This window comes from Papaver somniferum, chromosome 8 (genome assembly GCF_003573695.1).
Source record: "Papaver somniferum cultivar HN1 chromosome 8, ASM357369v1, whole genome shotgun sequence".
Taxonomy (NCBI): domain Eukaryota; kingdom Viridiplantae; phylum Streptophyta; class Magnoliopsida; order Ranunculales; family Papaveraceae; genus Papaver; species Papaver somniferum.
In genome coordinates this window covers 151,331,699-151,345,060 of record NC_039365.1, presented here as the reverse complement: position 1 = coordinate 151,345,060, position 13,362 = coordinate 151,331,699, and the positions used below count along the sequence as shown (strand labels likewise).

Here is a 13,362-nt window from a genome sequence, read left to right as displayed (position 1 = left end):
ATTTAGGTATTAGTTATTTTCTCTGATTTTTGTTTTTGATGGATTTTTTTTTGGCTTAATAGGAAATTAGAACTTTAGTGCTAAATGGATAATGTTGAAAATGGGGACCATAATGTTAGAAAAAAATGTCCAAAAATAATTAAAAAAAAGAAACATGTCATTGTTTGTAACCCACCACACTGTTTGGAGAATAATTATTTTCCTTGGTGGATCTTTAACTTGGACAAAGTCGTGCTTTAGGGGCTATTTTGATTTGGTTAATGGCAAAGGGGACCCATAAAATCATTTTGCTAAAGTTCCATGTTCGTCTGGAAATTAGCCCCATTTTTTTGGACAACAAGTGCCATGAAAATTTTTAGAGGTTAATAAATTCACGATGATCACATAATATGGATTATGATAACAGAACAGTGAAACAGATAATCTTTTACCATGTCGACATATGTCATTTCGGCCTATTTGTAACTTTTTTCTTTAACGAAGTTGTCCAACAGTTGAGCTGGTCCGACACTAGGTGTAGCAGTACCAAATGGTATCGGTTCGAAGGCAAGGTGGGGGATCTTCCTGTCTTCATTTCTAGCTATCTGGTCTTATAGGCATCAAAAGAAAAAGCAATAAATGTTCTCGTTTGCGGTTAACAAAATGATTTGTTTACCGGCCGAAAGAAAATTTATAAAAATAAACTCGTAGAATCTAGACTGTGAATGTAATAGATAAAATTATTAAATGAATGATATGATTTATCTTGGATTCAATTTGAGCTAATTTTCCACCATAATCTATCGTTAATGGACTGTGCGCTTCATCCTGTCAGACCTTGTTATATAAAAACCAAAAGTCTCTCTTAACATCATGTCATTAGACATATTACAAATCATACATCTAATCCCACGTGAAACAATGTACGTAAATTCCCCACTAAGAACGAGATAAAGATAAGGTTCACTTGATTCATGTATTATGATTTTCAAGGTGGTTTATTAAGTGTAGTACACATTAGTTGCACCTCCCTCTTAAATATTGCTTGTTATGCTAAATTACATGTCCAAGTTAAGAGGTTCTCCTTAGGTAATCGAGTTAGGTCGTTTTTAATTATCCTTCTTCACTAATCACTATGACATATTATATGCATATATTTACAATCAATACTAGAAATTGCAGGATAAAAATAAATATTGGTCATGGCAGTACAATCGAAGTTCCACTTTCCGTGACTATCTTAATCAGTTCTACTGGGCTTCCACTGAGGAAATGATGTTTGCATCTCCCATAATCCCTCACTATCACCAGTGACCAGCACAACTATGAAGCATTTTGTTTTGACGTCTTCTACTTGAGTTAGTGGGAATCAGACAGTATTACCTAAGCCAGCCAAAGTTGGTGCTTTTTCCCTGAAGGTTGTGGATGCCCTGTCCCCTGATTTCAGTTTGGACGTACTTTCAGTGTTCAGTGATCGCTTTTGGTTGGAAACAAGCACTTTGTCGGGTAAACGCAACTGAATGGGGATGGGGGCAGTCTGACCTTTCGAAGGATTGAATCTACGGACTTAAATTAAACTAATATAGAAAATCATGCATTTGTTAAGCTCAAAGAAATGCCGATGTCACAGCAATACAATGATGATATTAGTGACCTGAATTCGAAACTCGCCAGCACTATATTCTTCGCCATTTTTACTGATGGAAAAAAGATGAAGATCATCAAGTAAGGAAATAGCGCATGGATATGCCAGTGCCACATAACTAATAGTCAAGTAGAACAAGCCCACGAAAGAACAAAGCCCAAGACAGCTCAAATCAGCTTCCATCTCATGAGATCACACAGGCATAATGGCTCGTCTACCTGCATCCACACTTGTCTCATTTCCGAATTGTGGTTGCATCACAAGTATAGCACCCTACTTAACTCGCTTAATCATTCACCTTCATATACATATATATAACCTAACTCATCACTGCCCCGAGTTTCAAAGAAAATCAAACACAAAATTAAGGAGAGAAAATATCACTGTAGGTATGAGAAGCGCCTGTTGTTTCTTCGTTTCAGTTTTTCTGGCAACCGTGGTTGCAAGTGCTAGCACTTTGACACCCGCAGATGCTTCAAAGAACGAAATGTGGGCAGAAAATATGGGGAACAAGTTAAACCACTTCATAGTGAAGAGATACAGATTTCCAATTTCAACTGGAATAGGGAAGGGAGTTGGCTCTTCTGGAATCATAAAAGAAGACGCCCCCTCAACCAACATCATGGACACCCCCAACAGCGTCTCCGACTTTGCCCATACTAGCGATAAGAGGTTCGATATGATCGAACATCAACATAAGAAGAAAATGAGCAAAGGGAAGAAGTTCAAGGTTTGCTTAAACCATGGTCCCTGCTACATGAAGAGGTTAGTTTGCCCCAAAAACTGCAACCACAAGAAGTCACACCACCATGAAATCGACCTTACGGGCCACCACAAGAAGTCTCACCTCAAATTCAAACACACGAAGGGTCATTGCACCTTTAACTGCAAGAAGTGCATTGCTCATTGTTAGTTAGCATTCTAAACAGAGGGACCTAGCTAGATTTTCAGACACCATAGTGTTGTTTTTATTTCTGAGTGGCTGGTTGGTTTGCTCGTCAGGCTTTGTTAGATTTTCCTTTTCTTCCCTCTTTTCTTTTTTGTTTTTGTTTTTGTAGTTGTTTAGGACAAGGAAATGCATTTCTTACTATTGTTTTCGTAGATGTAGTTCGGATCCTAAGTTCTGGCCCTTCAATAAATTCACTTTCTACATTCAGTTATTGCGAATCTGATCTTCTCAAGCAACTATACTCTTATAAAGATGTACCATATCAAAGCTTATTTCTCTAAGGAGAAAGGTTTCACCCTTCTCATACAAACCATCTCCACAAATATCTTAATGCACTTTGGATGGATATTCATCAGGTCAATTATGACATGAATTTAACCACAGATAAAATGATAAAGCAAATTTTCTATGAGTTTAGCAACTTCTTGTTGGGTTGATTTATTCTGCAAGACAAAATGACCAACTATTCTTTGGGGAAGAAAACACATATCTCCTTTCTGGAATGCAACCAACAAATAAAATCACTGCTCCAATGCAGAAAGAGCTCCAGCTAGATAAGCACTAATGCAACTGGACTGCGTAGCCGTGGATCTGACAACCTGTTCAAAAACCAGGGTCACCCTTTAATTTCTTTTGTTGAAAATTTGCAATGCTAAACTAGTAATCAGGATGTTAAATATGATAAATGCTGGAGGCTTTGAGTTCCAGAATCCAACCTTTTCTTACCTGACCCAAAATGAGATACGATAGCTCCAATAAACGTATAACAAAAACTACAAACTGCGAAGCTGATTTACTGATATTAAATAAAACCTAAACTGTAATTAGATACAGAAGAACTCGAAATAGCAGGCCTCATAAGATGTAAATTCTAAATTACAAAACACTGTGGACATCAAGTCCATTTGATTGAGCATTATGAGTATATTCTTACATCCAAAATTCCTAAAAATGTTTTTGATTCTCGCTACAGCAATAAAATTACAACTTTGTAAGGCTGCACAAAAGAATATGACCAGTTCTTTCCTGAAAACCTGGATATTCTTGCAAGGGTATCCCGAGAGCCGCTCTCTGACAACTATCAGCAATGCAATGCATTGCAAAAGCAATAAATAGTGGGAAATGCTCCCTCTACGGAACATAGACAGCTTTAAGTGCCAAAAGGATCCGTCCAGTCCTTGTCTTCGTTCACAGCTCGGTCCCATCGCTTCCGGAACTCTTGAAGCTCTGCTGCTGATTGTCTCCTGATCTGTCATTTACAAGTATAACATTATAAATTAGAAGTGCCCTTTAATAACAGGAAACCCAAGAAAATCATCACCATCAAAGTTTGCTGCTGCTGCTTACATGGGTTCTTAAGTCAAGGAATCTGCTGGGTGTCTGCATGAAGAAAGAAAAAACAATATTAAGATTACACAGTTTACAGCCCTATTTGAACTAGCACAAAGTAACCATATTCTTCAAGAGTCGTTCTATCTGACTAGTCCCTAGAATTCAAAAACACTTCCGAAGTTAAAGGTTATACAGCAAATCTGTCCGCAAATATACTTTCAGCATAAAGCATTATTGCCTACAAATCATCAAAAGTACTTGCAATGACCCCTATCATAAGACAGAGACTCACATTACTCTTCTCAATTTCACCCTTTTCAGTTTTTGCTTTTACCCCCAGTTGTTTATAGGACTGTATGAGAAAATGACAAAATCTTTAATCTACCGGGTTACAGAATGTTCAGATTGCCAAACCCGGAAGCAAGAAAATAAAACACACTACATAAGCTATCGACTTCTTGTTCCTCCTTTATTTCTACCACTAAGGGAATCGGCCATATACCATAAAAAGGGAGAATTTTGCTAGCACAAGAGTGGAATTAAATGTCCGGATTAAGATAAGGTTAATACTATGTTTAAGGATGCGTAACTAACACAAAAGAAAGATAAGGCTACGTATTATTCAACATAACAAACCTTTATTGGTGGTGATGCACCTAAGGTCTGTATTCCTTGGTGAACAATGTATTCACTATCAATAACTCCAACCTTCTTCGTCCGGTCCCCCTAAAATCAACAAAAACAATTGATAAATTTAAAACCCCATAACAAAATAATCTACTAGTCAAAGAGGTGTTTCCCGATGTAACCAGAAGAAGATCCAATCAAGAGAGCAAAACAAGAGGAGTTTTAATTAGAAAACAGGAAGAAAAACATTTGCTTCATCCGAGTTACTTGTAAAAAGCTAAGAGAATAACCAAGGTTGTAGCTGAGGGGTATTGTTCTGAACACTCTTTAGCTGGCCGAAAATATTTATTATCTCATGAGGATGTGAAATTCATCACCAGGCTGCAAAAATAGTCCCCACGTTGTTGTTTTTTGTTATATGCAAGTGTCTCCAAGCACCCTAATTATCAATGTATAATGCATTTCTCTAATAATTTAGCCCTCGTATACATTGATTTATGATTGGATCGTCCCAGCAAATAAAATCTTTTTCATCGTTGTTTTCTCCCATCCCTTTTCTAGTCAAAAAAAGGCACTACACCTTATGAGTTTTCGGATGAAATTATTGAAGATTCTGTGTGGGATGATGCGTCTATCAGCGAAGTATATCATAATTTGAAATAGGGTGGATGACTCCGATTTGGTGATTGTTGCTGAAGGAGAAAAACATTCCACTACGCAAGCAGTCAATGCAAGTATTAGAATGTGTTTGGTAAATGCAAAAACTATTGTGTAGCCACCCAGGGTACGTTAGCCGCAAATAAAAACCTAGAACAGTTACAGTTAGAGGAGAATCGGAGTGATATTATTGGTCTTTTAAGTTTTAACCATGTCTTGCAAAATGACTACTTCGATATTTTAAGGCGGTTTCACATATTCCGTAAAAAAACTAAAAGGGAGGAAGCAGGACCTTTCATAAAGCTAGAAGAGCGAGGAATACCAAAATGTAAATGTCTAAATCCTTGTTCAAACTTCATACACGTCAGGAGGAAATTATACTCGGATATAAATGTTCTCACCTGAGCACAATAGCCGAGCTTCATGTCTAGACCCCATCCATGAACAAGATCATTCTGCGTGGCAAGAAGTTTCAGAATTTAACTAACGAAACAGTCAACATCTCTTGTATGTTCACAGAAATCAAGATAAAGTGTTCAAGATAAAAAAATATTTCTGTCACGCTAGAGTAAAAGATGGATTAGTTATAATGCACCACCAATTACACTTCTGTTGTTTCCTTACGTTTTCATACCCATATTTTAACCAACTTTCATTTACTGATTCTAGTTTCCATGAATCATTTGCAAGAACGTTGAATGTAGTACCACATGGTGGAGTGAATTTAAGCCATATTTTGCCAATCCGCGCATCACAAAAGTCGATCAACGACTATTGAAGTGCTAATGAGGCGTTCCCAAAGAAGCATTCTCTGTTGTTTATGTGTCAAGCCATAGTATGAAAAGCCAGACAAAATGTAGAAATATCATCCTACATAGATGAAGTAGTAAAACTTGTTCCCAACGAAAACATTTTAAGAGATAAAATGAGAAAAACGGTTGCTGGCAACTTGTGCAAACATCAGAAATCAACCATGATGCTCCAATCATATGGTGTATATATTTGTTAAGACCTCAAAAATCGGACCTGGATAAGATGCCACACACAACTCCAGGCTGCTCTTGAAAATACAGGGGCCATCCCCTCCACCCACCTGGACAATAATTAACTTTTTCAATTCTACCATCTCTAAATAACATACTTAAGCACTCAATTCTATATACAAAACGGAATAATGGATTACAGAAGCATGCCAGATAATCTGGATATTATGGTAGCAAGTAAAGTATGTTTACATTTTAATTAGAACGGTGGATTACAGTAGCATGCCAAGCAATTTGTATCCAACGGTAGCAACGCAAAGCATGAAGAAATAATTCAAAAAAATAACAAGAAATAGGAGAGGCAAATTTCGCCCAAAAGAGCAGCCTTGATATACTGTATAAGATTTCTTTTCACAAGTACAAGTGTAAAAACGGAAGCGACTTAAACGATTACGGATCAACTGAATTTTATGGAAGTGTAATTTTGTCCTATATATATATATATATATATAACTAAGATATGACAAGATATAGCAAGAGAATAGACTATATTACCCTGTACAAGGAGGCTCTCTGCTTTTTGCTGAGCAATTTTTACTTCCCCCGGAAAAATAGACTCGTCTAGATATCAAAAAGTAGGAGGTCAGTAATTTGAATCTGAGGAAACATGATAGAATGTTAAAAGAGGAAACTAATTACATGGGACGACTCCTTTTACCTATGAATTTTTCTCGCCTTCCTGCGCACAGTAATACGATGATGTACTTCTGATAGATCAGGGTCCAAAGCAGGCTGCGTAATCTCTAAACCCTCTGACATCATTATCTGCAAGTACCTGAACAGACAAATAAAAAACTACAAAATGGAAAACCCCACCTTTTTGTATGATAATTTCCATTCCTAAACCTTGTATCCATGATACCAAAGTCACTTTTGAAATTTGAATGTGAATAATGTTCATAGCAGTGCAAGAACACACCTTCCAGGATGAAAATTTTCAACCCCTAAATCTTCGTCCCATAAGAAGATGTAATCATAGCTAGACACGACAGCTGGATGTAAAAATCGTTTCGCGAACCACCTGAAATCACGACATGCGCCTTTGTAAGATAACAGCATACTTTTACCAAATATGTTGCATATAATCAGTCTAAAGTCTCAACAAACATGACATTTACGTATCCATAATTCTGGCATGTTTATAGCATCTTAAACAAAGATAAATGTCCCTAGTGGTGGTTTCCGTACACTGAATGCAGATGATGAATCAATTGATCCACAAACTGAAGCTTCTGTCTGCCCGTCTCTAGCATATGCTTTGAGATCAAGATAAATGTCAAATGATCTCAATCTTCAAAACTGAAGGTTAATTAGAGCATCCGCAATGCATATGGTGAAATGGCATTTATACCATATAGAGGATGGCGGTGGGTAGACTAAAAAGTTAGATATAGCATATATGGTAAACCCAAATGGTTTATACTAAAATCAAATTGTATGGTATATTCGACTTATACCATACCATGTTAGCATATAGCATTGTGGATGCTCTTAGTGGTCTTAACATTCTAGATAACTACTAAAGTAATTCACCCTTACCATTTTGTTTGGTTATGAGCAAGAATGTGAACTGCGTTGCTACTCCAATCAAGATCATTCCACTCGTTGACCTTCCCATCGTAATGAAAAAGTAGAATGGAGCAATTCACCAAGAGAAACTGAACTAGAAAATGGAAGGGTCAAAATTAGTGAGCCACGAATTTCCTAATTGAAAACCAAAGAAAGAAATAACTCCCAGCTCATTATGCTAGAACACCTTGCATGTAGTATTACAATAACCAGTGTTCTCATTAACCTTGATATGCTAAACCAGTTGGAAAACGAAATACTTGAACTACGCTAATAAAAGTATAATAGACGGATACACAAGTACCTTTTTGACTAGCATGTCAACATTTTCCTTTTGTTTAAGACCAACAGGGACTGCCAATAGAGCAGTATACCTCACAGAGCTACGCTGCAACATAATAAATCCATGTCATACAAGTCAATAACACAACCAAGGTATTAAATTTCCAAAACCCACCTCTCATTGTATTAATCTAAAGTTTATAATGTATCAGTTGAATCATCCTTTCTACCATCCTCTTGGCGTATGTCACGGAACAAAAGGGTCCATCTAAAGGTATGTAAAAAAGACATGCATTGAAAAGACAAAGAGTAATATGATTACTTACTTGAAAAGTTGGATCACGCTCCCAAAGTTGTTTCAATTCAAAATCAGAGGTGGATGCAAGAATTCCTTTAGGTAAAAAACCCAACTCTGATGAAGAAGACAATTTCTCTTCCAATATACTATCTGTATTATCTATATCTACATCTATTCCATCTATATTCTCCTCCTGTTCAAAAAAAAAAAAACACCCATTGAGGTAAATTTAAACATGACCCAGAAAAATTTGCAAAAAATTAGATAGATAGAGAGAGTTGCCAACCTTACTATCCCTAGTTGAATCAAATGTATACCATTTACTATCCATCTGAAGAACGAACAAAAATCAGAATCAATTTGGGATTTTTTTTATATATAATTAATGAAAAAATTTAGGGAAATTAATTAATGATCAACTAACCTTGATGCGTTCGAAATGAAGTTTAGTAGTAACCAACATGAAGATAAACAAAAGAAAAACAAAAAGTAAAAAGGATGCTCTTGTTTTCATTCCTTTTCTTGGTTCCATTTTTTTTTCTTTTTCCCTCAGTCTGAAGAAGAAGAAGAAAAATTAGGTCTGAGTAATAAGAATCATGTTATCTGAAAGGAAAAGAAACAGACAATGAAAACGGAAGAGGAGGAGCTGACACAAGTAGGAGGAGGAGGAGGAGCTGAAACACAGAGAGAGAGAAGAGGACAAACTATTACGACCGGGTTTCTTGTTGGTTTTTGTCCATGACCTAACAAACACGTGTCAATAAAGTGTAATTTTAGTATCATTAGTATTAAATTATGTATCAAGATTCAAATGTAGACCTTAAAGTGTACGAATGAGATTATTAAACTACCGAGGTTGTATTAAGTTGTGGAAGTGTATTTTGGACTGTTATTTTTCTTCTTCTAGGTTTAGGTTTGGTCACTGTCAAAGTCACAGACAAAGACAAGCTTTTGTTGTGTATTTATGGATACCTTCTACGGTTATATGTATAATAACAACTTCACCGTCAAATTTGAATCCCACTACAATCTCATTTGGCACCTATGCGATGATGTAAACACTTTTTCGTAGAGCAAGGGTTGTGGGTAGTCTTTGAATAAGACTAACTTGTTCACCTTGTCCTGTAAAGGAAAGAGACTAAAAGCCTGTTCAGGGGCAGAGCCGATTTTGAAAGGGGAAAACTAGGGAGAGACTCAGAAAAAAAAAATATTTTCATTGTCAGGCCCACAATTAATTTTGGCTACCATGACACCCATAAATATTTCTGTGACACTCATAATTATTCGAAATTACTAAAACTTGTTTGCATGACGTGTTATCCATACTGTATTTTCAGGGATAACTCGTTATGCATCCTGATTTTTCAGGGGTATAATTGGCAACGCAACTTGGATATAACATATCTAAAAAGATTCGCGCCTTGGAATTTTACAAATTTTGTATCGATGGAAATCTTTTAAAGAGAGCTACGCAACGAGTACAAACAACAATATCAAAATTTTGTTTTTCACGAAAAAATCGGAAGTGATCATCGTTTTTGGAAAATTTTCGAAAATTGACTGCATATTCATTATGCAGCCTCCAAAAAAGATGCAATAACGAATTATGCAACCAATTTTTCGACTGCATAAGAAGTTATGTATCTGCATAACAAAGTTATGTATCTATAACAAGTTATGTAGCCATTGTTTTGGTTGATTTTAGTTTGTACAGAAAAAATTGGTGCATAATGCGTTATTGCATCATTTAAATATGGCTGCATAATGCGTTATGCAGCCATATTTAAATGATGCATATCAGGTTATGTATCTATTTTCTCGATGCATAAAAGATTATGCAACAATTTTCTCGATGCATAATGCATTATGCAATCCTATTTTCGGATGCATAACAGGTTATGCATCCACTTTCATGACTGCATAACTTGTTATGTAGATATTATTGTAGGTGCATAACAAGTTATGCAACCTTGTTTTTTGTTGGTTTCAATACTAAGAAAAAAGTATCTGCATAACGCAGATATTATTTCCTTCATCAAACCATTCATCTCTACTCTTTTAATAGTTTGTAAGCATTCATCCTTAAAAGTGCGTGGCAACCATAACGTAGATATTATACTATGTCCGTCTCCAAACCCTGAATTCTCTTCTGAATCATAACTCCTATTCACAGCAGCACAACAGCTAAAGAAGAAGATAAGGAAACGAATTGATAAGCAATGGCATACGAGAACACTTTCTTCACATACGAGATTCAACAATCTTTTTCTACATCCCTAATCGTCTATTTTTTTCGTGTGCAGCCTAATATACTTTGATTGTTTAAACATCGGTGATGTTTAGTTTGTTACCATGACTTAGAGAAACAATGGAGCAATCAGTGGGTGTGATTTCAGATCTGAAATTGGGTGAAGATTGGTGCGAATTTTTGTGGGTTTGAGCATAATTGAAAAGGGAATTGTTGTGTCGCTGCTCAACAGATGGGATTAAGGAATTGAAGTTAGGATTTCGGTGTTCTTGAGAGATAGAGATGACATTGTTGATAAGGGGTCGGTGGTTTGAATATGAAGATGATTATGGGTTTCCTGTTGAAATCAAAAGAAGAAGATAGATCTTCTCTGAAGATCAAATGGTTGGATCTGTGAATAGGTGGAGGTTAACAAGATGAATGGGTTGCTGAGTGTTGAATCGAATTGATCCAAAATTAGAAGATGGATGATGGGTTGGTGGCGCTGTTGAAGAAAAGGAATTGAAGATGAAGAAGAAAAAAAAGAACGAAACAGAATTTTATAAAATATGGGTTTGAGAATAATTTTTTCTTTTAAAATGGATGCGCGCCTTCAGATTTCTGGGCGTGGGTTTCACAGTGGGAAAGATCCGAAATATGAGACTCCCTGTAGTTTTCACTTTTGAAAGAGGATGGGCAAACGAAAAAGTATACCACAAAACAAGCTCGATTTCTTTTTATTACACATTAAATATTGTGTTACAACACTTAATAGTGTTTCATAGTAACAAAATACACATAGCAAGAGACATGTTAGCTAGCTAATTCTTCGATAATTGCATTATCCTCTAGTTTTATGCTTGTGTGCATCGTATCAAAATGTTTCAAGTATCCACCAAAAATCCCCAAAACTACCTTATATGTACTGTAATTACCCACAAAAACATAGTATGCTTTACCAGAAGAAAACCCAACTCTTTCCATATTATGTCGGCGATGTGTATTCATATCTTGAAATCGTATTATAATCTTGTCATTGCTAATCCCGCTCAATGTAGGTTAGTAACTAATTATCTAACAACTCATTCTCCGTACGTCTTTGCAAACGATTCACTCCAAAAGGACCACCTCTTGATGATATTCACTCCGTAAACTTCAAAACAATTAATACTAACAATAATTGTTCTTATAATTTTTAGTGTTTTTCGCGAATGGGTAATATTAACCTAGAATCGGTCTACGAGGATAAGACTATCCACCGATTCTAAATTTGATGTTCTTAAAAAAAAAGTTTTTTTTTCAAATTTTGTCATATCTTGATGATTAATGAACACTAGTTAATTTCACATGTAACACGATATTTTACTATTAAACAACTGAACTAACGCTACTTAATCAAAGGAGAATAATCCATTAACGAAAATAGTTAGATAAAGGATTTTTTATTTTACTTCAAAATGTATTTTTTTTATCTTTTAATGGTAGGACTCGAATAATTGAGGAGGGCCTCAAATTAGCCAGAAAAAGATAATGCGCCCATGACCATGAGTTTCTTACATTTAAAAAAAAAAAGTTGTAGATTACAAACAAAGTCTCCGTTTTGTGTGTATAAACTCTCAGGAAAAACACGGATTTGGCACTTCTCCTTTTTCATTCCCTCTTTGTCCTCGTTTCTCTCACTCCAAACTGTTCCCCTCCTTTTTGATTATGAAGGTGAATTAGTTTGAGTTGTTGCGCCAAATTAAAAGGCCTTGTTAAATAAGTGTAGGTGGTTTTATTGCATATTTCAAACGCGATTTTCATCCAAAAAATCACCACAAGTAAGTCATTCCACCCAAGGTTTGAAAAACACTCGTTTTCCCCGAAAAAATCGTTCGTTAAAACGGTCACGCCCATACTGAAGCCATGAGGGCCCTCCAGTCCTGGGCCTATATAATGCCGATAAATATGACTCCTTCTGTTTCTAAAAAATAGGCTAGTTTGTGTGCAAATTTACACACAAACAAGCCTATTATTTAGAAACGGGGAGAGGAAATAATAGCAGTTTTGTAGGATCGTTTTTCAGTTTTCACACATGCAATAATTGTTTTTCTAAAATTAGCTTGAATGTTTTTTTCTTTTAAAAAACATTTTAACGTGCGTTTTTAGAACTGTTTTTCCATTATCACACACGTTGTAATCGTGTAAATAACTTTCTTACAATTTTTTTGAGTTTTTTTTTCTTTTCTGGATTGAAAACTTTAAACCCAAAATTAAAATTTCAAATTTATACACGTGGAAAAGTTATACACGTGTAGAACTTTTATAAAAATTTACTCCCTCGTCCCTCAATAAGTGACCTAGCTCAAGTTTGCACAATTAAAGGCAAAGTGTAGATATAAAAAAAATTAACTATTTTTTCACAATTATATCCTTATGGATAATAAATTAATAATTAGTAAAATTTTAAAATGATTTATCTCTTAAACTATAACATGGATATTCGTAAAATTTATATTATTGAAAAGGATTTTAAAACACCTACTTAACAAGCACGACTATCAAATTATGCATATCTCTTATACTAACAATAATCAATTAAAAGTGTAATTTTAGAAATATCCCATTTTCTAATGATATAGGTCATCTATTAGTGGGACAAATTTTAAAAATGAATTGGTCATCTATTTGTGGGACAAAATTTAAAAACAAATAGGTCATCTATTTGTGGGACAAAATTTTAAAATGAATAGGTCATCTGTTTAGGGATGAATG

The 13,362-nt window shown here is 35.4% G+C and overlaps 1 protein-coding gene across 1 annotated transcript; it reads right to left on the bottom strand.

The window, feature by feature from the left end:
* Nucleotides 1–3,347: 3,347 nt before the first annotated feature.
* LOC113303516 lies at nt 3,348–9,090 on the bottom strand. Its single transcript, XM_026552554.1, has 13 exons — nt 8,806–9,090; nt 8,668–8,712; nt 8,410–8,574; nt 8,106–8,189; nt 7,772–7,890; nt 7,152–7,253; nt 6,891–7,007; nt 6,728–6,793; nt 6,216–6,282; nt 5,591–5,644; nt 4,542–4,631; nt 3,921–3,953; nt 3,348–3,822 (listed from the first exon to the last, which is right to left on the bottom strand). The coding sequence occupies exons 1-13, from the start codon at nt 8,911–8,913 to the stop codon at nt 3,724–3,726; spliced, it is 1,149 nt and encodes a 382-aa protein (XP_026408339.1). The 5' UTR covers nt 8,914–9,090; the 3' UTR covers nt 3,348–3,723.
* Between the last annotated feature and the right edge of the window lie 4,272 nt (nt 9,091–13,362).